Consider the following 27500-nt stretch of genomic DNA (forward strand, 5'->3'; position numbering starts at 1 on the left):
ATATATATATATATATATATATATATATATATATATATATTCACCGAAGCTTTCAAATGAAATTTTTGGCAATTCTCAAATGGGAACGTTGGTAGAGTAAGTGCCTTCAATTACCGTCGTCGTTTCTTCAACGGGTCGTATAAATTGATTCTTACATGCTGCGAACAATACAGCTGCGTCATATTGTCTTATATCACGTGCGTGTGGAGCTTATCGGAAGCACACAGTAAACACGTACACATATACGTACACACACTAGCGCATTGTGTATGAAAACGTTATTTTTCTATCAAATCACGTCCATAGAGTTAAATCTATAATGTGTGAAACATATCGATACAGTTGTAATTTAAAACGGCAATGGATATTGTTTTACACCGATGAAATATTACACTCATGAATTCGGATCGACGTGACGAGCGATCGTAAGATCATTGGTTAAAACCGAAATCAGTGTGTATACATTTTAAAACAAATAATACCGTGTATCGATATAATGTAAAGAAACGATCTCAAAAGGTCGTACACTCGGTCGATTTGCGGCGCGCTGTGATCTGTGAGTGCCTTGTACTGTGTGCGTATAACAATGTTACATCGCTGAAACAATGTAATGGTCGTCTGTAACAATGTGGTAAAATTTTCGACGTAGATGCATGCATATCTAGCGAATATTTCGCATGCGAACATATAATCCGTAACGCTCCGCTAAACAGCAGTTCTAATCTCAGTTGTGAGTCACGATTTATTATTGTTTTCATCAAATAAAAACGATACGCGCTATGTATTTCCATGTGGCGCAAATATCCCCACGAATATTTTTACGAAACGTTTCGCGCACAGAACCGTTCAATCGTAACTCTGTTCTTTCTTTTTTTTTTTATAACATTTCCGCGGCCTACTATAAGTTTCATTCTATGTACATCAATGAGATTCACGTGACACCTTTGAGCAGGAGCAAATATAAATTTCGAGCAATTCTTACGTGGGAATAATTGCATCGCATTTAAACGTTTTTAAGCATTCTCCTGCGCAATATTAAACATTGTCTCGCGACATAAGAGCGTATCTGATACTTAATATTAGTCTTGTGCGTTTCAACGAGCCATACACTTCAGTCTGTTAATCGAATAAGTATTTTTTTTCTTCTCAGGAAAATTGTTCGTTAAAAAAGAGATATGGTATAGTTAAATAATTCCTGTTGAACGATGAGGCGATCAATCGCGAGGGACTATTTAATATTCTAACATCTGAGTCTATATTTTACTCTTTAATACTCTTCGCGAACAAGCGGCTCCGTTCCCTTGGCCTATTCGAGATAAATCGATACTAAACGTAAGATCGTGCACGAACGAGGAAATACGAAATATTCACCGCGGCACAACTCGGCATGATCGAAGATCGACATGATCGAAGATCGACATGATCGAAGATCGACAATCACACAGACTCGACAGTCCTTTACGATTAACAATGATCTTATCTGAAGCGGTGCTCCAGTGAGAGAGCTGGTCCATAGTACTCTTTTGGTCCTATTCTCCGATATTACAATATACATGAGACATCAGCGTCGAAATTCCGTCTTCCGCGTTGACAACGACGTGGATGTGTAACGATAATCCTAGCGCGATCGAATATCATAACTTCATCTCCCACAGGACGATGTGCGCGTCGTTACTATTGGGGTCTTTGAACGCGTACGTTGACTTCGGACTCTTCTCGAGGTTGAACTGCGCGTTCAGTTGCCGCCAATTGATGTAACCACGTCCACCCATCAGAGTCAACACCGTCCGCTTAGGCTGCTCCACCTGTTGCGTCGCTTTATTGTTCTTCTTGCCGTTCGCCTTAACATTACTCGCGGACGTTGTCTCCAATTCCGACTGCGTTACGCTATTGTTAGTTGCGGGGAGGTCGTACGGACCATTTCGACTAGCTGTACTACTGTTGCGCGATAACCTTCCGGTTTTCAGAGACAGATTCTCCTCCGACCCGGAGGACGTATACAAAGAACTCGCGTGGGAATCCACCGACCAGTTGGAGAGATCCAGTGACCTAGGCCTTGTGATTTTCATCTTTAATCTACGATCTAAGGTACTCACTTTATTTGGTATGGCTGCCAATTCCGGATCACTTCTCCTCAACGTTTCGTAAACGGGGTCTATGCCCGAATTGTTCTCGTTCTCGTAGTCCTTCACGTACATCAGTTCACCGTATAGCCCGTAAACATCGCAATTTTCACCGGAACTCTGCGAACTGGACATGGAGCTTGAGAGAAATCCGCAACCGGCGCCTAGTCCCCTCGGAAGTGTCTTCGAGCCTCTGTACTCGTACTCCTTGCTTCGTTTTCTCCTCAGCATTACCGGGCTTCCCGCCAATTGTTGCTTCAGCTTCACGAGATTGCTGCACACAGAAGAGTCTACGCTCGCCCTGTCTCGTAATCTCTGTTCGGCCTCTCTCGCCTTCAGTTGCGCGTTCTCGTCTTCATTGGCGCGATCTTTCGTGGAATACACTGTGTTCTTCGTGTTTTGTATCGCCAGCAGGAAGGTAATCGGTCCGAAATGGGCGTGATACGAAATATTGACGCGACCGCTAATGATGGGCACTCCTTCCAGTCGCGGTAACGGAATGGTCAAGCTGATGCCTACGTTGGTACCGACCCACAATAGACCTTTACACGCTAATAGCGCCGTCACGGTGACAGTTGTTTGATTGTTAATAGCGAAGTTACTATTACTGCTCGTGTTGGGAGTATTGTTCATTTTGGTCACTCTGAGGACATTAGACGCTATGTTGATGTCCTGCAAATGTTTGAACGTTTCCGTGTGATAAAGACAAACCGTACTCGAGTTTTTCAGGGCGACCCAGAGACCGACTCCCGAGTGAGCCATTAACTTCACATTACCGACGTGCTCGTGCTGCGCGCTGAAGCTCTTCGTAATGTCGCCTGAAGTGGCGTTAAGTACCCATACCTTCTTACCGCAAGCGGCATAAATTGACGTGTTGATCGGCATCAAACACGAGACGGGATCGTTACCGAGGGTTATAACGAAGGGATCTTTGAGATTCCATGCACCGTCGATTTGTCGTTTGAACAAAAGTAGCAAGCCTGTACCTAAAGCTACGAAAACATTGTCGCAATGATACTTAATTTCTACTACAGGTCCTAGCACTGGGTAACTGCCGATCTCTTCCTCCTTTTCGGGCTCCGATGCGGCGTAGATTATGATTTTCCGGGAGTCCGTACCCATCCACACGAGATCGTTCGCGAGCACAGCGTGATCGCTGCTGGAGATCCCCTTTACAAACTCGATAGTGCTTACTCTGGTCTCAACCAAATCGAAAGTGGTTATACGTTTTAAACAGGTGGCCGAGGCTGTCGTCGACTGGCCGAAAATTGTTACATGACTGGATATGCCATCACCTGTACATATCCACAAGTAATTCTGATTTCTACCGCGTCGCCTCGTGGGACGCGGGTTTTCAGTGGTGTAATAACAACCGCAACGTACCTGCAAGCATATGTAAATTGTATCATATTAAAACAGGCGCACAACTATAAGTGACAGCGGATGACGCAAGTAACATTTATCAACTTACTTCAGTCTGATGTTGCGAGTGATATACAGCTTGTGAACTAACGAACAATGGCATCTTTGTAGATGGTCTTTGCTCTTGTTCAGGTACTTCCCATGAAGGAGAGTTGTTGGGATCCAAAGCTAATTGTGCCAATCTAAGTTCAGTTATCCAATCCTTCTTTACCAATGGACTTTCTGTTTGAAACGTATACATCTGACCTTGCTTTGTAACTAGTTGCATGCAACAACTGTCGGCCCACACCATATCTTCGTCCTTTTGCTGTATCAACATTTGTATGGATTGCAGAATTTGCTTGGTAGTCTGCAGAGTCATCCCCTGTAAATTTTGAACAGACCATAATCATGTTGCAATTAAAATGCCGTTCAAATATCGTATGCCGTAGTTTTAAGTATTTATATATTCTAAACTTTCTATAAATTGTTTTCAATTTTTTGGAGAAGCAAACATCGATGCCGTTTTTTTCAACATATGTGTTACGATATTTTTTACATTTCTATTGTAAGCTCAAATTAGCATATTTGTTGATTTGTTCTTACCTCATATTTTCCCTTCAACTGGACCACTAAATCACTTATTCTGGACATCACCTCATAATCATGCATAAGATCGTTCATCTCTACACAGAGACTATCCGCATCGGCCGCTTGCCCGCATTCTCCGCTTTTGTCCGATTTCAAGCTGCCGCCCTTATTTAGTCCAGCTGTGAGTAATCGGCTCAAAGTCGGAGAAGTACTGGTATCTTGAATCTGATAAATTATTAATAATGCGGTTAATTTAGTTAATCATTAATAAATTAATAAATGCTTGGTCATTTCATTAGAGAAGATTATAATCAGCAATGAAAGTTGCGTTACGGTACTTTTTTAAGCTTATTTTACACACCTCAATGTCGGATACCGGGTATGTCCATTTTAATGTTAATCGTTCGTTTCCTGAAAAATCCTCCGTGGATCTTGGAGTAACAGAAACGCACACCACCAAGTCGTTCAGTAGCAATAACCTTCTTCTCTTAGATTTTGTAATCATGCCGTTTTGATTAAATTCCTATGTGAAGAAATTGCGCATTACTCTTGTTCGTGTCTTCTTAATATTGTTATACATATATAATATGTAACATATAAGAGTTAAAGATTTTATGTATATTTAAAATTACCAGTTGTGTAACATTATCCTCTCGAATAAGGTAACGTGATGCTGAGGAAAGAGGACGATGCGATAACTTTCCGGAAACGTGTCGCAACATCTCTTTGAACGCTTGGAATTGTTCCGCTTCTCGTTTCCTTTCGTTCAACATCTCCGCTAAACTTTCCAGCTGCGTTAATGCTAATTGCAAAGACATTCTATCGTGATGACCGTGAGGCGTGTGCTTCAATAAATCCTGAACGTAAAATTCGTATAATTTCAAGACTGCCGACAGAAAAACTCGTATTTTCGCACACTATTAACGATACTCACTTGTAAAAACAATATGAACTGTGGAAACCTCTGCACTGGTTTAACCATTAGTCCGAAGAAAGATAATCTATCGTGCGCGCTTATCTGTTTCACCTATAAACGTCAAAAAAATATTTTAATGATGACGAAATCTAGATTTAATCTTACAAAAATATCGTATTACAAAACAACCTTAAAAAAATCAGCAAGCGCGGTCTTTCTCTTCGATTCTTGCTTAGCCAGATCCATCGCAACGGAAAAGTTGTTTATAAAGCCACTGTAAATGTCAAGTACAATAGCTTTGCTGAAACTCGCGACGAACACGTCCCCCAGCTTCTCGTCTTTGTCCCAGGATCGCACACATTCCGCCAGAGCGATTCTAAACAACGTATGACATTGTAGAATCTCGGGTAGTCTGTGAAACAATGTTGCTATTTTCGACTGACTCAATATAGGCGGCGAGGACTCCTCCAGCGGTTTTTTGTAGTCCTGGAATTAAAGCGCATATACACTTGTGTGATTCCCATCACTCGTATTTATTCTATTTCCCATTCATTTTTCCCTTTGATATTCACACGCGATGGAAACTGCGCAGTTCGCAGCGGTACGTACATTCACTAGTCTCTGCAAAGTAGACACGTAACTGTTCTCCGAGTGCACTATCGCCGCCACGATGTGTCTACGTTTCAATTGCTGGGGAGACAAATTCGGGGGTGCCGATGGGAGTGTAGGTGGAGCTTGTCTTCGTTGCTGCATACATTGAAACTGCACCATCGCACTGTTCTCCTCGTCAACCTGAGACACACAGTAACGATTATCCAACAAGTATTCGACAGATATCCAGACAACATTACAACGTGTTAAAAACATCTTTCAGGTGCATATGTTGTCTGGGTGCTTGCATACGGTATGATTGATCGGAATTGCGCTCACTTCGCAAAGCTGCGGCATTTGCGGCGTTTTAATGGGACTGGTTAGAGACACCGTATCCGTGGAGTCCACGTCGTAATGATGCGATGATCCTCTGCGAATGCTGAACCATCTCGAGAGTCGCCCGTGATTACTCGGCGACTCCAAGGGATCCACATTGTTCAGAGGCATATGCTGAAAGCGCCACTTGTCACAGAGTGTGCGCGCCTTGTGCAACGTGTTTCTTAATTGACAGTTGCTTCTGTGAAGGAACGACGAGTTTTTATTACAAACACACCACGCACTTAGTTCACGTTACGTAACGTCATCGAGCCGACTTACTTAATACTGATATTACTCTTCTCGCTTTCATCGTCCGACGACAGATCGTGGTCCGATGCCGAGCACCAGGAGTCCTCACTTCTAGCGGACTGCGTGGAGGTGTTGGACCTGCTCGTCTCCAGAGAGGAATGACGATGCGCGTGCGAGTGTCCACTGGCCGTTTCCATTTTGCCCGGTCCTACGTCATCCCACGATTTGCACCTTGAACGAGGCTCGTCTGAAAGACACACGGCACAAACTCCTTTTAGCATGGATCATTCACGGGAAAAGTCAACCGGTTGTTTCTCACCTCGGAGAAACCGAACAAACAAACTATTTTCGGATCTTACAGGTAAAACGAAACGACTGTACGTTATTATTATTTTATAAAAAACGTCCTTCACATATATTGTTCCATAAAATCATAATGTCAAAAAAATCGTTTCATCGTGTGCCCGAGAAATCCTCAATCACTTATTACACAACCCAATATCTTCACAAATGACTACGAGAGATCGAACACCTACAACAGACTCGCTCACCGATGCAATAGCTCTAGAGAAAAGCGAGCGCTCGTCGCGTCATCGCGAATCACCGATGAATATCTGCGCGCTAATGCGTCACCTTCGGGGACGCGCGACGATTTCCGTGCTTCGCGTCCTCCGCTGGCGATGTAAACGACGCGTCGCGCACGAGCCACGGGCAACACTATTACGAGATGTTAGGAGACCTCCAAATGGAATAACGAGCGCTTCACGAGAAGCGATACGCGCGAGAGTGCTAGAGTCAGTCTCTCGCGCGAAAGCGTCGCTTCCTCACGCGCAGTCATATACATCGCCCGTTTTATTGGACCTTCCGCTGTTGTTGCGCTCACGTTACACCACGGCGCGTTAACGTCGCGACGATAATCGGGTTAATGTGACGTATACCGTTCGTGTTCCGTTCCCACGTTATTGCCGCGTATATGCGAACGGCTGAAGCGCGTTATAAGTTTTCATAGCGCGTACTAATCTCTGTCCAGACGGCGCGTCCAAAAGGCGCCCAAACGACGTTCAAAAGATATCCTACCGGGTTCCAGAGATCTCTTAGATGATAGACGCATTTTACCACGCATTGATTGCCACAAATGATCTACTAATATCGTCGCGTCTCACTACTTTACGTGTAAAAAACGTAACCAACATTATAATTAAGTATAGAACCGACAGAGAGTCAACGAATTGATGTATCGCGAATTGCATTTGTTCACTGTATCTTTGGTGACTCAAACTTGTACTGAGCATTGAAACAATCAATGGAAATCAGCATGGCACACAAACAACGTGTAATAATCTCTGTCCGAGTGAAAAAGCAACGTGTATCGGTATTGAATGCAATAAAAAGTCATCCGTGCTCCAGGCACAATGCAAATGTTGAAAATACATCTTGGAGATATCTAAAAGACGTTTGACACAAGTAGGACGTCTGTTGGACGTTTCTAAAACGGTATTCACATTGTCTGGATGTATCCCGCTTTCAAGTCAGACCGACCAGTCGCGGTGAAGCTTTTGTCCCGCAAAAACAAAGAAATAAAAGACAGCGCTGGTCATTAATCGGAAATGCACCGCGTTCGAGATACCAGCGGCGGCGACGTATAAGGTATCCACAGAGTGGAATCGTAAAACACGTCAGTTCGACGTCAAGGTCGGTTTATCCTGTCGTGACGCGCGAGCGTTATATGTACAATAACAACGAGCCCGGCGGCTGTAAATCGAGAATATAGCCCGGTGGTAATGCTTGGTGTGTACGTACCGCAAATGGGAAAAGGGCCAGCGAGAGGGACGTCAACGATCTCCTCTCGTCGCGCCGAAACGAGGAGAAACTTTGCAACACACGAAAATGGAAAGACGCGCGTCAGCCAGCCGGTGGTGGTGCCTCAAACCACGTCGTCACGCCGCCTACTCATTTTCTACGGTCTACCAACCGGTATTTTCGCGTGGACAAAATCTGTGGACGCGGAGAGAAACACACGGGGACCCCGCCGGATCGAGACTCACTCACGCACGCACCATCGCGTCGCGCGCTCACGCGTGTGAACGGCGGCGCGTCAAGTGGCACATAGAGAGACGTGCACGAGCGCATGTTCAAGCATGCGCACCTACACGTACGCAACGAAATTCAAGGTGGCTGCGGAGCGATTAAAAAAGCGAGACGCGGTGCGTAATAGTCGGACGAGCCGCGTGCGTGCTTCGTACCGATGCACCGATGTTGATCTTTTAACAAATATGTACTTGCAAGGATGCAAAGAGAAAGAGAGAGAGAGAGAGAGAGAGAAAGAGAGGACAGAGAAAGAATGTTCATCGACGTTACTTCGGATTTACTTCGATCTGTTCTCGCGCGCTCTCTCTCGTAGCAGGGACGTACACCGAACGGCTCCGTCATCCACGCTTACCTTTTGCGCAAGTTATTAACGCCGAACGCGCGATTCATTATGTATGCCCGGTTTCAAAATGATTTAAACGCTTTCTTCGCGACACAACCGATGGTCCCATGAGGAAACTTGGCTTTTGGAAATAAAAAAAAAAAACCAAAATGGTCTCACTGAAGACGATCAACCGCGCTCTAAATTGCACTGAAAAAAGTCTTTAAACCATATTGAAATCAAGTGAATTGCTCATATTCTGAACTCACAAGCTACTTTTAGACCCTGTTACTTGAAACTTGTCTTAGATGAGATATTTAGATTTGAACTTGGAATTACATGCGAGTTTTTCAGCTGAGTTACGACAAATGTAATGTCACATATATGATTAAAATAAAAAGAGAAACTCAAATCTAACTTTAAATTCAAATCTGAATAACTTAAATAATTCACGTGGGACAAGTTTCAAGTAAGATTTTCAGATTTGAATTTAGAGTTAGGTGAGAGTCTTCTAATTGAATCATGATTACAGATATAAATGTCACATATATTGTAATTTAATTTAAGTTTTAGCAGAGAACTATTAATATACGAATCTTAGAGACATTTTTAGTAACTAAAAAAGTTCAGAATATGAGACTATCGTCTTATAATTAATGCGCTCTTATCGTTTTCACAGATGCTTATATCGCTTTTGGGGATTAAATCGTTTCAATATTATCAGACGAGTTCTTAATCAGTATCTTAAGCATAATGATGAATGATAATATTGAAGTGTAATTACCGAAAGTCAAATGCTTCAAAATCAATGGATTTTGTTTGATATATATAAAGAAAAAATTACGAGAAATTACTGTGGAATTTTATGCTACGTTTCGCTTGCTTTACGCTGTTACGTTTTCGCGAGAGTGTTAAATTTCAACGTCATAATGATATGATCGTCTATGTACACTAGAAACAATCGAGCCTATCAAAGCTGGAAACGGAGTAACGCACACAGTAATGCGCACACGTGGTGCCCCGCTGACTTTATTTCTAACAACGGAGGAACGGCTCGAGGACTTGCGTCGTCTCGCTCGCATGAGAATGCCACGCTTTTCGTTTCTCTTCTTTTCTCTGTCCGCTCTGTTCGTTCTCTCGTTCGCACGAGCAATGAAAGTGTCGTGCAAGCAAGAGAGTATACGCGTCTTTCGATTAAAATACCAAATGGGACAAGACGGAATTTAAAGTGAAAGTCATTTACGAAAATGACATCTTATGTAATTGTTATTTAAGAAAACAAAATTGATTGAAGCACGATGTCAATGGTTCTCATTCAGATATAAAATGTATTTACAAAATACATGTGTTAGCATGCCCTCGAGTTGTTTTAACAATGTCAACCAGTGTAGACTCGGTCGTTATCGAATCAAAACAGCAGGAATCGAACGAATGAAAACAGCAGAGAGATACATCTCGCGACACATCACGATCGCGTACGAAGTGAACGATCAGTCGACGGAATAAAAAGAGTTACTTCCCGACATTTGTATCTATATTCATCAATTTCCTTTCACTGTTTGGATCGATGCCTTTATGGTGCCTATGCATATGGAGCAGAGCGCAACGTCGCTTTCGTTTGGTTCTCAACCAGGCGAAAAATCATGGGTCCACGTGACATTTCAATAGGCTCGCGAACGAAGAAAAGTGCGCCTACGCATGACTAGGGCTTTCCTTGGTGCATTAAACTCTCGTTATTACATAACATAGACGCAAGTGTAAATATACATATGTGTGTGTATGTATATATAGTACAGAGTGATGTAAAGATAGACGTAACCCAATTTGCGAGAGCTAAGAATCATTCTCTTCGTAGCGAAGTGTATCTTCCGTTACATCGTGTATTATCCGTTACGTAAGTGTACTTCACACCGCATAGATTCAGCATTATTACGATCTAATGTAACGATTATGATCTCCGTAATGGGAAAATCGAGAGCGCAGCGCTCGGGCGCGAACAACGGTGGAGCACCTTTCTTATTTTCAACGTTGCCAGATTCCAGCAACGTTTCGTATTCGCTGTTCTCGCATTTAGCAGCATTCAGCAGCAACGCGGCAATTTTCTATGCCGCGCGACCGCTTACGGATCTAAGCGTCTATTAACCATTAACCGATTGTACATTCTAAACTGCATAAAATTTTCCCCCTCTCTCCTTCTCTCCTTTTTTCCCTCCCTCGTCTCACTCTCTCAATTACAACTGTATATACAGCGAGAATAATGCCCGGTTATCATCCGTCGCCAATATCGACGACCATCGATATGATTGCCGTAATTAATGCAATTATCGTGATTCGATATCCTCACATCAATACGACGAAATGAATCAGGCATTAAACGGATGATCGACGCCATCATCTAGATCAGAAGCGATATCGATACGATCGCGCTATTTGGGCGTTAGTTAAACGCTATTACAAAGATGCGGGACGATTCTTTCGTGCAGTAACAGCCGTCACTATCGAAACTATAATGAACAATGACGCGCATGCGGATACAACTAACGCGTTTATCGCGATACGCTTAACAATTCCGTCATTGGCACTCGTGAATCAGCACGCACATCGCTGCTCCCAATATTGCATTAAGATATCGCGAAATAGCAAGACACTTTGTAACTCGTACAGAATAATATTCTAAAGCCCACACGGCGCACACGGTGCGCGCGCGTTTTGCGCCGCGGGCTTGGCTGATAGTTCTGTTGCGAGCTGCTCCGTGGGTTGCACTGCGTCGCCTCTAAGGTAGCAGTGTCGCTGGTTTTTGCTTCGCACGCATAATTTGCCTCGCGAGCTAGACCGATATCTCCCATATGTTGTATTATTATGCATAACCTCTGTTCCTGACACGTCACGATAAAGACGTGTCTTGTCCTTTTGATCCAGCGTCAAATCACGCGGCGAAAATAGCACCGGTCTTATTTCCAAAAACCAGCACCATGTTAGCACGTGTTTTGCACAACAAAGCATTCTTAAATAATTATGTTGTTCTTGATGCATCGGAATTCTCGCTCAAAGACCAAGAACTCCGCAACGAGCTGTACGGATTTCTGGCTTCTCATTGTTGCAGTGCGATGCGTTTTAAAATAAACTGAACCAACATTCTCTCTCCTTTTTATGCATTTAAAGTAATACCTCTCGCTGAATGACTCTTGATGTTGACAGCTTTATCAATAGATATTTTCCTATGATCCGATATTCACTGGTTGGACTCAACTGCGTTCGTGCATCGGTGAGTATTAGGCTTTAGCTCGGAAAACCGACTGGGCCGATACGAACGTGATTAATCTGTCCTATCTACTTCTCTATTATCTACAATGCTTCGCCGGCACTCAAGCGTAGCCCTGGTAACCAGTGCCGTATGTGTCGGGTGTCGTTGTTAGCTGACTAGCACATAGTCTGTTTAAACTGTTCAATTTCTGTTACTCCGATATTTTCGACGTGAGCACGCGATCACACGCGCGGTTTCCGTCTGGTGACGCCGCGAACCCGACGAGAGATAAGATTACTTACGAGTCCCGCTCGTAAACATTCCGTTCTCACTCTGATCTTTTGGTTCGCGCAGCGACCGACATATAAGCGGCGGCTCGCAACACCTCAATTTAAAGCGTTTCAGAATCAACGTGAACCATGTGATGTTGTTCCGGCGATTTTGTCGTCTATTTCAAAACACGTCGCACAGAAACGAGTTGCAAAATTCTCGCAGTCGATTACACACACGCGAGAAAGGCACAGGTGTGTATAGACGCATTAGTGAGCTGCCAAACGACAAGGTGATGTTACAAAACGAAAGAGAGGAGCATTATCGGTGATGCCACTACTTACATTTGATGAGGACAACCCCATTATGCAGTTCCTCCATCTCGCGGAGGCGAATGTTCCTTGCAGTCGATTTGCTTGCGTAGCTTCTCTCTCTCTCTTTCTGTCTCTGTCCGTCTCCCTCACACATACACATACACACACCGCGCACGCACACACACACACACACACTCTCTCTCTCTCTTTCTCACTTTACCATCACTTTTTGACGTATTCGCAGAAAGCGATCGCGCTGCTAATTCACACGCACGCGTTCGCGCGCGCAGCTCACGCCTACACGTACACACGCGCGCACATGCGTCCCGCGGATGGAGGACGATTACAGGAACGTGACGAGGACGAGGTAAAATCGCATCGTAACACGTGCGCGCACGCGGCCGGCGCGGCCCGGCACACAATTAATAACGCCGCGACATCCAACGATAAAGACGCACCGTGGCCGACGAGGAAGCGACGCAGCGAAACGAGCGAGGAACGAAGCGGCGAGTCAACATGGCCGTGCGCGCGCGTGCTCTGCTCGTTCCCGGTCTCTCCGCGCGCGCCGCGTTGCTCCACGTAGTAGCCGCCATACACTGGAGCCCAGAGGTTGAAGTAAGAAGCGAAGGGCATACGGAGGAAACAGAGAGACGGAGCGAGCAGCGCGCGGAACCGTCAGAGGGAGAGGGAGAGGAAGGAACGCGAGCGACACGAGGGGGTATCCAGCGAGCAACGAGAGAGAAAGTACATGCGATCGAGAGTGAAACACACAATGCTGCCGCTCGGCCGCGCTCGAGCGCAGCTGTGCGAGAGCGAGCGTGCGAGAGAGGAAGAGAGGAAAGTGGAATAGGGGTGGACGGGACGAGAGACGAGAGACAGTGAATGAATATAAAAGAGAGGAAGAGGCGCGGTGCAAACGAACGAGAAGGGATGGAGAGGGAAAAGGAAGGAAGAGGGAGGGGGCAACAGAGAGAGAGAGAGAGAGAGAGAGAGAGAGAGAGAGAAAGAGAGAGGAATATTGCGTAGTTATAATAGGTCTATCCTTTTTAGTTCAGCTAATTTGCACTTTTAAAGTTAAAGTGAAAGAAGTATATGCTGACTGAGCTTTGAAAGGAAAAGGAAGAGAGTTGCAGTACTGCACCGGTGTAGCTAAGAAGAACAGACCTTACGTCGGAATAGTAAGAGTGGTAAAAGAAGATGGGAGATCTCCACCTCGGTGGACCACCAGTGCCGTATTAAGATCTTCGCACACTACACGTAACGTCATCGTAACGTCATCATCACGTCAAGTTACATACCCTATGCACATTGACCATCAACAGACCGTCATCATATTACCGCTGATTGTTACGAGGTCAACCTAGTTTTTATTATTGTCTTGATTGGAGGTCATGGGTTATACTTGAATTTATTTATTTTTTTTAATATTGAGACATTTCCAAGATATAATAATAACTGATTTGACAATAACCATTCTGTTATTTGATAAAGAAAAGGCAAGCAAGAAAAGATTGTTGGATCAGTAGAGAATTTATAATTTCATTACTGTAAAATTTTATTACTGCGTAGGTATGCTAAGAAGTGATATAACAATATGTTTTCATAGCACTTTAGGATACTTTACCAGGTATCTTACTGTAACTGATTAAAAGATAGTCTTGGTAAAGATTCTGCAATAACATGTAAAATATTACTTGCTTGGTTTGTTGTGTATATCCAAAAATCTGTTCTTTTCAATTGCACCTCTTCATACTTTTGCTGCAAACGTTTCATTTTCAGTACGAATTCCTTCCAGTTCCTATATCTGAAGAACGTCGTGGAACTACCGAAAATTCCTGTACTCTCTCTTGCCACTAATCTCAGTTTCCTCGTGTACGAGATTCTGCCCACACATTCTTATGTCGATGCATAAGAGTGAGAAAGGCTTATACGATGTAAGCAAAAGACAAGAGAGGTAAGGACAGAGAGAATGAGGGGAGGGAGCAAAGGAAGGAGGGAGAAACGTTCCACGTGATCTCGCATCTGCTTCTCCATCAAGTGACCCCACGGCTGACCCCTTCCAAGTACCAATAATTAACTCCATTCGCCAAATGCACGCGAGCGCACAGACCGGGTATGAGTACTGAACACTCGCGTTATATCGCGAACAGCGTCCCCATAAAAGAAAGGTTACGCGTACTCGGGCAGTTACGTGTGACAGCGCACTGTGAAAACAGACGATTATGTCTACGAAATGACGAAAATAGCGTAGACACGACACGGCCAACGGCGGATTGCTCTCGTGTTCCATTGTCTATCCGTGCATGTGCTTCTCTCTGAATTATTGCGAAAGTAATCTAGTATCAGAAATAGTTGATCACACTTACCGGTGATTTTGTTGCTGCTGTTGGTTCCTAAAGAATGAAGTTTCTTCCAACCTTTCCAGCCTTTCTTCCATATCATAGCGGCTTTCGTTTTACGTTGAACAATATTTGGTTCCGGACAATTGCCCTTCCCTGCTCCTCTTCTCAAGGATCCCAAGACCGATCTACGGATCATATTCAATCGATTTAACACGGAGAGCAAAATGAGAGGATGCAACGAGTTGTGCGAAACAAGACTGGCGCGCGAGGTTTCGCCAAATCGGAAGTACTTCCTCGTCAATTGCCAAGAGCATGGCCGACGCTGCAATGAACGGATGAGAAAAAAAGAGTCTCTTCGTCAACGTACCTGTAACTCGCACTGGAGCTGCCACTGAAGCCGCTATCCATGTCGCATCCCACGCGCGAGAGGAGATCATCGGCAGGACTGACCGAAGGCAATAATTCTTCGGTGGAAGCGTCGTGAGGTTCCTGCGACACTTGCTCCTCGTTGTTGTCGGACACGGACGGCATCAGCATCGCTTCAACGCTCAAATTGAGCTCCCCAAGCACACGTCGATGTCGCGATTGCACACGACGTACCTCCTCCGCTACGAGCGATCTTCGCGAGCCGCGCAGCGCACGATGGCATTGTTTGCTGGAAGAAATTTATAACAATCATACACACAACGTCGGGAATTTCCAAGTAGTAAGAGAAATGACGGCCCGTTTAGCGACATTCTCCGCGAGGAGAATCAACGTTGACTCGTTCAGAGAATCTATCACGGAAATTAACAGGGCTTAGCTTGTACACGCTAATACTCAACTGCACCAAACGGCTTCACAATTAAATCGAATCGCTCGATATTAATTTTAACGTATACCAAAAATAAACCGAGGAGCAGCAGCGCGATCGATTCGTACGTGCACACGAGTTATCTCTCGTCTCAATGACTTGTGCAGCAGTCGAGGACGCTGGCTGAATAATCCGCGACTTGTTTTCTTATTGTTCCCAACTTAATCGTTATCTCCGACATCCGCTGCAAGACGCATTGAACCGTGGGGAACGATTGCTGAATTGTTGCTCATTTATACTGTAGCGCGCACACTTGTGCATATTAACTGGGAAATTTACTTGGAGATTCGTCGGCCGAATAATACGACGTTTCACTTTCGGCAGAGCTATTTTCAGCAAAGTTTTCACGAAGATACAACTCAGTTTTCTCTTATCGAAGCTCCAAATTATTGTTACACCTTGCGTGTTACGTGATGAATTATCTCATAAATTCTTCACAGGCTGACTCTCGTTTACGCAGGTGAACTCACGATAACAGGCACTCACCTGATTTCTGATATCTCTTCATAAATGTTTTCTTCCGTGCCGTAACAGGTTGTATAAGTGTGTCTCTTCAGCGGATCGGATCTGATTTGCTGCGACTGTTGTTGCGGCTGTCGTAGTTGCTGCTGCTGCTGCTGCTGCTGTTGTTGTTGCTGCTGTTGCTGCTGCTGCTGCTGCTGCGAAAGTACTTCTGTCGAGTACGCGGCATGAAAGTGACTGGCGTCAGGCTGATAATAAGCGTACGAGTAATCCAGAAGAGGATGATGTTGGTGAGAACTCGCGATTGGCGATACCACCGGCGACATTGGTTCCAGCAACGTGGTGCACGACCTCTGCGGGAAAAAACAAAGAGCCCCACATAGTCGCAAGAAGATCAATGCTCAAGCGTCGTTCGTAGCGAAGTGTCGCCAAGCATGAGGCGAATTCACGTCGGACGATTGCACTTGCAAGCTCGAGAGCACAATGAGTAGCCGAGGCACGAGTGTGTTATCGACAACGAGACAATTAACGACTTCGTCAGCTCACTCACCTGAGGTGGTGGGTAAGGAGGAGGTGGGGGAAATTCCAGGTTGACTATTCGCGGCGACGGGACGCCCGATGTCATTCCTGGCCCCCCTAAAGACGAAGCCATGGCACATCGTTCGAGAAACTTGGATCAACTATATGACGATGTGTTTACTCCCTGGCCCCATCCATCGGACTCTTCTGCAATAAAGAAAGAAGACAATCGTTATCATGCGCGACTCGGGCCGGCGCGACGTCGGGAACGTTGTTCTCGGATCTTGTCTCCAAAATTACACGCTGTTATTTCGGTCGTGACGCGTTGCCGAAGTGTTACGAAATATTCATCTTCACGAGAACAGCAGCGGAAGTGCCGTTCTGTGTGTTTATCGTTTGGGCGCTGTAGAAAAAGGCTGCGGGAAGGAAGCAGGGTTCGTTAAGAGCGCCAGATAAGCGTGCCCGCAGTATCTGGCCCGAGAAGGATGCAGGTGTGGGCGAGTTCTATTGTGAACGCTCGCGCTGAGTAAAATTCGATTAATCACACACAATGAGGCTCGAGATAGAATAAAGAGGAAATTATAGCAGGAATAAACTTGACAATTCGACAGATCCTGAGGCAGTCGAAATTAGTTAATAACAAGGTTATTACACAGTGATGTAAACGTGTTGTTAATACGACAATGCACTGTAATCCGCATCTTATATGAAATAAAAATCGATTTCTTCGATTTTCAATTGCAAAATTGTCAAATTCTTACGGAAATATTTCGATATATTTCTGAACATTTTCCGGGACATCTTGCGGGAGAGAGAAAGAGAACACGAGAAATCTGTTTTTTGGCAAAAATTTCCTTATTTTTGTAAAAATATTTTGATATTTTCAAAAATTTCCCGAGCTTGAAATTTACATAAATTAAATCTTTGTTCTTAAATTGCTAAAGCAGTTAATCAATACAACAGTACACAGTATTTGTGTTATACACACACATTGCGGAATGTTTACAAATTTCAAAATTTCTATAACTGGAAACTGAAGAAACGAACTTGGCCCTTTCTCTTCCAAGGCAGATGTCTAAACGCGTAATACGTCCATTATTCGCAAAAACAATTTGTTATAAGATCCGAAATTCAACGCGAAATTCAACGCGACAGCTAAATAAGATCCACAGGGCAATCATCTTTACCCTTTTGCAACGCAAGCAATTATAATGGGAGATAAGTGATTAAGAACGCGAAACTGGATGAATAGCACAGTTGAGTATCCGTTTAACTCGAGATATGTAGACTCGACGTGATTCCTTTGCGACACCAACATCTTTTACTTGACTTGAAGAAGCTGAAGCTACATCTTCGGAAAATTAACTTTGCGACGTGAAACTTTCGTATTTTTTGCAGCTTATTCGTTAATTGATATTCATTTTTCTAATACACTCAGAATTATATAAATTTTTTCACAGGATATCGAATGCGTCTCGAAATGTATAAAAAAATTAAGTGTTGAAAATTCCTTCCATATATGTTATATTACAAATTTTCGAATGTATGATATATTACGATTGAACCGTTGATCATTAACCGTCATTTTCATACATTCTCATTTGTGTATCCTTACTCGATCACAGATTGCGTCGATTTCTCTAAAATTAATCAAGATTGGCCAATTTGAAAATGTAGACTTTCGCGTATATCAGGCCAATATATTCATAGATTTTATATTTAAGATCCTAAGTTCATCTACAGATACTGTACGGACCGTTTCATTGGCTATGGAGTATCTGAAGGTGAACTCAAGACGGCTTAAATATAAGACTTGACTATGAATACCGGCCTATGAATACAGAGCCTACCATTGTCTAGCGATAACGGAGGGAACGAGCGAAATTTCAAGCAAAAAAATACACATCGGTCGACTGGTCTCGGTCAATTGATCGCGCCAAGTCGCGATCCACGAGGTATCAAGAGCGCATGTTCACAGGCCTGCTGACAATTAGACAATTAGACAAATTACCTCGTATAGGTGTGAAAGAGAGAGAGAGAAAGAGAGAGACACAACTACACTATACACAGCGACGACACACGCCGTTCCTCCGATCTTACGCGCGTCCAAATATTTTCTCTCTCCGGCGGCGAGCGCGGTCCGTCCTATCCTCCGGAATCGCTGAGAAGATACAGACACAGAGAAAGGTCTTGCTTGATTACCAGCGCGCGCGAGTTCGCTGCGAAGTGGCCGGCCGGGCCACACACGAGCCACAGGAACGATTCGTTTGCGCCTCGTGCTTAGATAGTTTCGCGTTCGCTCATTGTTGTATGTGAGCAAGCACGCCCCCTTGAGAAGCCAGTCGCGGCCGGTCGACCGGTCGACCGAGAAAAGCCTGTGGAGAGCAAGAGAGAGAGAAAGAGAGAAAGAGAGAAAGGAGAAGAGGAGAAAGAGGGGGCGGAGGGAGGCAAAGAGAAGGGACGAGATCGTAGGGAGGAGAGACAGAAAGAGAGAGGAGAGAGAGAGGGGGGAGGGTGAGGGCGAAGGCGACGACGACGACGACACAAAACCTCCCGAATGCTACGACCGACGCTGGGATCGTGCGATTCACGCGATCACAATAGACACGTTTGTTTCAGCCGCACCTTCGCGCTCAGGTCGCGCTCGCTCTTCCACCCTCGAGCGGCCACACGCGCGTCTGCTTCACTTGAGAGGCAAAAAGCGCCGGGGAATGCAAAACAAACGGATGCAACATTATATCACTGCGCACACATTCTGTATCCACGGTGAACGCACTCGCGCACGCGTGTGTGTTGTGTTATATCTCCGATCTATGGGATTCCGAATGATCAAAAAATTCTGATGGCTATCTCGGTCGGTAAACGACATTGATGTGCGGTCGACGGGATAACGAGAGAAACAAAAGAAATTGAAAGAGAAAACGTTATGTTCGTGCGGTCAGCGACAAAGCGATCGCGAGATCCTCCGGTCGATGGGATTCACGGCGCACGCACACTCGCGGGACCACGAAAACGCGCTCGCTTTCGAAAACGTCCACTCTTCGCGTGAGGCATGCACAACAAAAGCGTCCCGCTACGAACCCGTGAGGCTGCCGCCGGTCTTCGGACTCGACTAGATTCCTCTCCTACCAATCCGTAGTACCGGTCCCGTGCTGACCCTCTCGGAGTTGACAATGTATGAGTGCGAGTATACAGACATACTAGAGAGAGAGCGCGACGATACCGTGCTCCTTTAGGTGCGCGCGTGATTACTTCTTAGATGGCGCCACGACGACTCAGCGAGTGCTGCTCCGACTCGCGAGTCTGTTCTTTTTAGCTGCGTCTTCTGCACCTGTTGCGGCTCTTCCAATTGTCTCTCGACGAACTTCAGTCATCTCTCGTAATTCGAGCTCTCGCTATTCAAATTTTCGATAAGCTTCTTTCTTACTTCTCTTACTTCTCAAGAATGCTGTTCTTATTATCGTCTAATGCGCGCCAACACCGCTTCTACTTTGTCAAACATGTTAATCCAATTTTTAACTCATCTCTGTCTTAAGTCTTTTTCAGTTTCGAATGATGCCGCACACAAACGGAAAAAAATTTATAGATTAACATTCAGTTGCTCAATATGGAAGTTTCCGACTAAAGTCTATTAATGATGACGTTATTGCGTTTCAGACGCAATCGGGCTATTATCACTCGGACGATAAGAAGAAATTTAATAATTAATCAGGTTTCTTATCTCAGTGATACGGAATCCTCACCGTGCTCGTGCGTTATTTATAGTCGAGCATTCAGAACTACATCTTCGCTCTACAGCGAGAACATACAGATTATTTGGAAGGATAATGTTGGAAAATGTGGACGTGGATCGCGCGTGGCGACGATACGCCTTGTATAAGCAGCCACCAAAGGAGATACTACGACCATTCTCATTGCCGGAAAAGACTTTGACGGGTCCCGGTCCCAGCAACTGTTCGGATCGAGTTCTCGATGTTCTCAGTCGACAAGTGCTTGGTCACCTTCACCCCGAGATATGCCAGGTATTTCCGGAGCTCGCTTTGTGGTTTTTCGATAATCAAATATTACAAATATCATTCTATAATTAGCGGCGTTAAGAAAAGAATATATCTGCACGCTCCGTTCCTTCTCTAACAATTTTGTGCAGACAAGAGAAATATATATTGCTGCGCGCAGTATTTCCACTTGGAATATATCGTCTTTTCGTCTTATCAATGCAGCAAATAAAATACTTGTTAATGATATTTTCATCAGATGATTCTTGAAATAGATAGAATATATATGCCAGTATTTCTTTGAAACTGGTGAATATATTATACTTACAAGCTTATTAATAATCTCACAACGATTCACACAAATCAGTCGATCGATTTAAAGTAGCAAAGGTTTCTTTTCGCAGTTGATGAATGAAATCAAAGCGGGGCTACAGTATGCGTTTCAAACTAGGAATAGACTCACTCTGGCATTGAGCACATCCGGACATGGCGGGATGGAGGCTTGCTTGGGAAATTTGCTCGAATGCAACGATACCGTGCTGATTGCTAAATGCGGCATTTGGGGAGAACGAGCGGCGGATATGGCTGATCGTATTGGCGCGAAGGTACGAAGCTATGAAAGAAGCTGTGGGATGATTATCGAAGTTTTACGAGTTGTTTCATGAAAAAAAACAGAGAAATCGCGTAATACGAGAGTAACTCACTCGTTTTCCTTTCTTTGAACATTGACATTTCAGGTAGAATTTCTGGAGACCAAACACGGCATGGCTTTCGAACTGAACGACTTGGAGGTGGCTTTGAAGAAATATCGACCAGCAGTTGTGTTTGTTACTCATGCAGAATCGTCGACGGGTATGAAGCAACCTCTGGAAGGTGTTGGGGAACTCGTTCACAAGTAATACATACTTTAAAATATACATAGAGAAAATGTTGTAGTACAAATTATGTCAAATGTTGTAGTACAAATTATATTTCTTTTCACGATGTTTTTTATAAAGTTGAATTATGCTGAAATTGTAGTGTAAATTACTATAGAAATTGTAAATTTAGCAATCTATCTGGTACTCGATATAAAAAAGCATTCAATTACAATAATTTTGCAGTAAAAAGTCAAACGTATATAACATTTTTTAACAAATATATAGTAATTTTAGTATGTGGTCTGAGACTACGAAAATTTTGTTACATTTTTTACTGCAATATTTTCTCCATATAACTGAAAGATAAAATTTTTCTTTCGTTTATTATCAATAAACAGCTACGATGCTTTGCTGATTGTCGACACTGTGGCGTCACTGGGTGGAGAACCGTTTTTCATGGACGCCTGGCAAGTGGACGCGACTTACACTGGTAGCCAAAAAGTCCTCGGCGCTCCTCCAGGAATAACGCCTGTTTCCTTCAGCCCGCGCGCAGAGTGCGTATAATAAAGCGTCGAATGATCCCACGAGTGGGTCTTTATCCTTTGGAACAATCGTAACGCGCAGTTACTACTGAGAATGCCGCGACCAAGGATGGGCTATTACATATATGTACAGAATGTCAATCGAATTCGTGAGTCATCATTGCGGTCTCTCAGAGGTGGTCACCTATTCGGTTCCCAGGTGAATCATATATATATCCGTCTAAAGCTCAGAGAGAATTCTTGAACGATGACATTTGCTACTTTGTTGGTCGTTCCAGAATCGAAGAGCTTCTCTTCGAATTATTTCTCCTATCAGATTCATATCCTAAAAGAAAAGGATATCATATGTTACGGGAGCTACAGAGAATTTCATAATACACAATTCCCACTTCTTAACTATATGGACTTTAGCCTGTTTGAGCGGGAATAAGAGTTTCACATATTAATTATTAATTCAAAATTTTAGTAATGATCAACTCCGGGTAGTAGAAACTTCTAAAAAATAACCTATTTTCATCAGACTTCTTTTAAGCAACTTTTAGATATTTTTAAGCTTCTTTTAGAAGTTTCTGCTATCTGAGACTGAACATTCAGTACATTTGTTTTTCTGAAATATCTCTATTCTCACCACAGCTTGCACATTGCAATTTTTATTGATCACACTTTCTTCTCAGTCTAAGCATCCTATGTAGAAGTATGTGATGGTTGAGTATCACATTGTGTCGTGTCGCAGGAGTAAGTTATTCCGGCGAAAGACGAAGCCATCTGCTTTTTACTGGGACATGAGAATACTCGGGGATTATTGGGACTGCTTCGGCAGACAACGCGTGTATCATCACACAATAAGTGCCACGCTGATATACGGCTTGAGGATGGCCCTGACACAGCTTGCCGAGGAAGGACTGTCCGCTTCTTGGACCAGACACGCGGCGGCCGCCGCTAGACTTAAACAGGGCCTTCGATCACGCGGTCTGCAATGTTACGTCGAAAATCCGCGCTATCAATTGTCGACTATTATTTCGATAAAGTTACCAATCGGCATCGATGACAAGATCATAGCAGCGCGAGCTATGGAACGGTGAGTTCTTCCCTCAACAGTTGTTCTTTTTTCTTCCTGTGCTTTTGAAATTGTCGTGCTTGCTTATAATCTTGGATTTCTTTCCAGGTTTAAAGTCGAAATTAGCGGTGGTCTGGGACCAACAGTTGGTAAGATCCTGCGTGTCGGATTGATGGGAATCAACGCGCAATCTCATGTCGTCGATCTTGTGCTTCGCGCCCTCGACGAAGGACTGAAACATGCCGTTATAGCGAAAATATAGAAGATTCACTATTGCAATCTTATTATCGATAATTGGAACGCATCGAAGTAGAATGTGGTTACAATTATTATAGATTTAGAACATTGTAGGGACAATACTATTTTACTGCTCACAGACACACACACACATACACACAATAATAATCGTAATAATAATAACAATTTTTTAATTAATAAATTGTTTTGGCACAGTACAGAATAGCATCGATTCCATTCTCTACAGAAACTTTCAAAGTGCGCGTGTCACATGCTTCTCTCAGCGAAGGGGGTTTTCATGTAGAAATACAAAAGATTTATTTAAAATCATGGTATCGTGTGTATATACAAGATCCGAAAATTTGTACGAAGTCACGGTATACAGATAAATTAGATCAAATTAAACAAAAAATTTCTCTATGTTGCAAACAACCACGTAAAATTTTAAGTTATTAATTAAGAAAGATTGTTGAGTGATTGTGCGCAATGCGATATATGAGTTATGATGATGACGCTTGTGTACTTGCAGATTTAATTAAACTGAGGAAAAGAGTCCTCTACCATTTTACAAATAACACATAGATTTTGGAATTATAATTAAAAAAAACTACGTGTTATTTGTGCAATAGTAGAGGGCTTTTTTGTTCAGTTTGACCCAATCTACAAGTATAACGCGCGATTATTTAGCAATTTTTTTCAATTAATAACTCAAGATTTTATGTGATTGTTCGTAAAATGGTACAGAATTTTCGTGTTTAGTAAATTGTGTTTAGACTTAAACTATCTGTATATCAGGACTTCGTATCGAATTATCGGACACCGTGTATATGTATATACGATGTCGCATTACCGCACCGCAACAGAACACTTTTTTCAAACTTGTGATTATCGCGACAAAATATTTTAGCGTAACGCAATAGAATGTAATTTGTTCCATGAAATATCTCTAGCAACGTTCGCTTTTCGCCGCGCGTTTTTCTCTTTTACTATTTTATTAATTGATCACTAAGCTCTCTCCCTCGCTCGCTCTCTCTTTTTCTCTCTAGATAACGACGACTCTTCCTTTCATGCGATGCAAAGTTACGTATACACTGCTCATCTCTTTACATTTTTTTTTTTTATGTTAACTGCCCCGGTAAATTTTATCAAATATAGACACTAAGCTCCACACATATCCCTGGAGCCCTCGAATTTCTATTCAAGTGTACATATATAAGCGTTACGGAGACCGCACCGATAATCGGTATAATACGCATGTAGTACGCCGATAAACCTTACTAAATAAAAGAGCATATATACATGAAGCATGTCAGAATAAGAGCATGCTGCTTAATTAAATAGTTAATATTAACTCGTCTGTCTAAATAAGACCGATCACTTATACATGCGGATGACTTTAAATAATCATGACGATAATAATAATCGACAGTAAACAATAACATGCGCGGGGATTTAGAATGGCACTGAAAGCACGCACGCACGCAACCTATGATTCAATGTCACCGAAGGTGAAATGACCGAAGACGAGCTTAGGACACCTCAAATCTCTTGTCGAAGTATTTCGAGCTCATGCATTCGGTCATTTGATCTTTAGTGATCTTGAGCCATGGATCTTCATATTCACCATAAAAAGGGCTACAAACGTAAATGTTTAAGAAGCTATGATTCAATGTGAAAAATTCAGATTGACCTTCATGTGGTTTTCACCCATGATGAAACTATTACCGCTATATAACGTAGTCCTCGAAACCGTAAGATTCTCTAGTTCTGTTTCCCTTTCTGTTATTTAAAATAGCAAAAACATTTCACAAGTATAGACAGAGTTAGCGTCTCACTTGATATACAGGGTGAAAAATAAAATTAATTCGCGCGGACCATGTACGATAATTCTTATGAAAATTTCAGTCAAGAAGTTTTGAGTCATCTTTTCCGCGAAGCTTAGTAAAATATTAACTCTAATCGGACTCCAGCGAACACACGCCGCTGAAATATCGTAGTTTTGGGAACACCCTGTATATGCGTAATATATAAATATTACACTACAATAATTAATGTAAGTGTTGCTAGGATAAGATCGATTTCGACCGCTTAATCATACACGTGTATATACAAATCATTCACATACTCAACGCTAACATCACTGACTACGATGCATATTCATACGATAAGGCACTTATGGGGTACACGGAGAATCAACTCCTTCATATAAAACACATTATGTCGAATAAGATAATGTTAAGGCATATATGTCGCCTGACATGTTCCGTAAATATCTTTATTCTAAATTAAACGCTATTTCCAAGTTGAAGGTTTGAAAAGAGAGAGGTGGAGGTATCGACAGCTGTGCAAGTTCCTTCGCCAGTCAGCAGTCCTTGAGTTTCTGTTATTACTATTATTGTTATTTGGATTATATACTATCATTGTCTCGGGGATACTGCCCGATAAATTGCCGATGAAGTTTACAAAATTCAGAGTGGTGATATGTGAGACGGAGGATTACAATATATAAAATTGAGAAACAGCCGGGGGTTAGCTTATTGTCAAGTTTCGCTTTCGTATACTCCTAAAACTTACAACAGAATAGTGATACATGTGTATGCGTATATAAACGAGAAATATAATTAGGTAAGTATATGGCAAATCTCCTGTACCAGCTTCTACAAATTTCACCGAGTCATTATAGGTGATGAGCTTCGATAATTTTGATCACTTCAGAAAGTGAGTTACAAATTCATCAAGAGATCTCAATGATACACGATTTCGTATCGACCGACGTTATTGCGTAGCCGATTATTATCGAGTTATCAGAGAAACATAGAAAATTATTTCACTTGTCGAGGCTCTCGAACAGTCCGATCGAAGAAAGATATGTATATTCCTAATAATAAATACAACTTAAATATTATAAGAACATAGCTACCGATAACGATTATTATTGCTGCTTATTCGGACGTAGAATAATAACGTTGCTATATTTCTCGTTGAAGGGGTCACGCAGATATTACGCGTAGAGAACGTAAATATAACTCTTACCAACGAAAATTTAGATTAACTGTAACAATCGCTATATGGGATAATAAAAGTGACGTAGCAATAGCGATATGCAATAATACCAATTATATAACGACACTAATCGTACTAGAGATCTAGTAGAGCAGTTATAATACTATTAATACAAATGAGATAGTGAAAATAAAATAATAATCATAATAAGTTGAAAGTTATTAGTAAACATTAGCAATCGTGCGTAATAACTGATATCGCCTTCGGAGGTTCTTCAGTCTTCTTTGGTTGCTGGGTAACTCGAAGAGATTAGTGGTTATAGTAGGGCACTGTGATACCGCCACGACTAAAAACTCGTTTCCTCCCGAGTTTTCACCCTTCGTTTTCGCATTGGCATTCCGTTACCGTAACGTATGTCACTAATCGCGAAGAGAGTAGAAGGGCGCTCGGTTTCCGTTCCGTTTGTCCGTTGATGAGGATCAATTGACTAATAAGCGTCTGGCTGCGGGTGCTGGAGCCCCTCTTTTCTCGCTCTCTTTCTCTCTCCTCTCTCTCTTTCTCTGTCTAAGAGCGAACGACCGAGCGGTCGTGGAGGATAAGAATAGCATCAGATGATGTACCGTCCACGTCCTTCCTCTTATTACACTAGCGTTCTCTCAGCTTCCTGTACGCACATGCGCACGCGTAAGCGTTCGCTGACTTTTGCCGACAACGAACTTTGAGCAACGAACGCAATCCAACTGTCGTTAAAATTACTAATCTCGTCATCGAACACTCTCCAAGTGCTCTCGTGTTATTCCTCTTCGTTCAGTGAAATGCGACAAACGCGTCTCGCGTCGAGCTGACCTCGCCGTGGATTCTTCTTCTCGCCTCTCGTTCATCTTCTTGACTCTTCCGCTATGAAAACGCCACTGTGACCGCCCGCAAATCTGCGTACAAACGGTCATTTATAACGGAACACGCGCAAACAGATAGTCGGCTGCTAAGCTATTACATTATTGCATAAGGACAACACTTGGGTTTATTCTGTTACCATAACGACGAAAACAAAATTGTCATGAGACAGGTTTGTCTGATTGTTATATACGGCGACAAAACGACAGCGCAAACTCTAGGTCTGTGATTTGCTGTGGCTGCACTAAG

At 43.1% G+C, this 27500-nt stretch overlaps 3 protein-coding genes across 16 annotated transcripts in view; 1 reads left to right on the forward strand and 2 right to left on the reverse strand.

Moving 5' to 3' along the window:
* On the reverse strand, nt 1-19902 carry LOC116842656 (rho guanine nucleotide exchange factor 10). 8 transcript variants are annotated; one of them, XM_032812175.1, is made up of 15 exons: nt 19745-19902; nt 16695-16870; nt 16169-16497; nt 15197-15484; nt 14854-15014; nt 6280-6496; nt 5962-6199; nt 5641-5823; nt 5221-5517; nt 5050-5142; nt 4748-4972; nt 4477-4638; nt 4131-4340; nt 3595-3909; nt 1-3506 (listed from the first exon to the last, which is right to left on the reverse strand). In XM_032812175.1, the coding sequence occupies exons 2-15, from the start codon at nt 16794-16796 to the stop codon at nt 1635-1637; spliced, it is 4692 nt and encodes a 1563-aa protein (XP_032668066.1). In that variant the 5' UTR covers nt 16797-16870; nt 19745-19902; the 3' UTR covers nt 1-1634. The 8 variants fall into 8 exon arrangements, with proteins under 8 accessions (XP_032668066.1, XP_032668069.1, XP_032668070.1 ...); XM_032812178.1 differs by lacking the exon at nt 19745-19902 and adding an exon at nt 19289-19725; XM_032812179.1 differs by lacking the exon at nt 19745-19902 and adding an exon at nt 18866-19258.
* Nucleotides 19903-20023: 121 nt separating this feature from the next.
* Nucleotides 20024-25875, forward strand: LOC116842661 (serine--pyruvate aminotransferase, mitochondrial). Of its 2 annotated transcripts, XM_032812198.1 has the most exons (7): nt 20024-20042; nt 20429-20685; nt 21063-21263; nt 21396-21553; nt 21917-22072; nt 22794-23138; nt 23226-25875. In XM_032812198.1, exons 2-7 carry the CDS (start codon nt 20491-20493, stop codon nt 23377-23379), a joined length of 1209 nt encoding a protein of 402 aa, XP_032668089.1. In that variant the 5' UTR covers nt 20024-20042; nt 20429-20490; the 3' UTR covers nt 23380-25875. The 2 variants fall into 2 exon arrangements, with proteins under 2 accessions (XP_032668089.1, XP_032668088.1); XM_032812197.1 differs by lacking the exon at nt 20024-20042 and having other exon boundaries at nt 20052-20685.
* LOC116842659 (dorsal-ventral patterning protein Sog) overlaps nt 23529-27500 on the reverse strand; it is a 53252-nt gene continuing 49280 nt past the window's right edge. For all 6 annotated transcript variants that reach the window (XM_032812195.1, XM_032812194.1, XM_032812196.1 and 3 more), the window contains exon 9: nt 23529-27500. This exon is cut by the window's right edge and continues 946 nt beyond it. The gene's annotated coding sequence lies outside the window, so the exon portion shown is untranslated.

The sequence above is a fragment of the Odontomachus brunneus genome, unplaced genomic scaffold, assembly GCF_010583005.1.
Source record: "Odontomachus brunneus isolate Ranch 3 - 2012 unplaced genomic scaffold, Obru_v1 Obru_scaffold_026, whole genome shotgun sequence".
Classification (NCBI taxonomy): Eukaryota; Metazoa; Arthropoda; class Insecta; order Hymenoptera; family Formicidae; genus Odontomachus; species Odontomachus brunneus.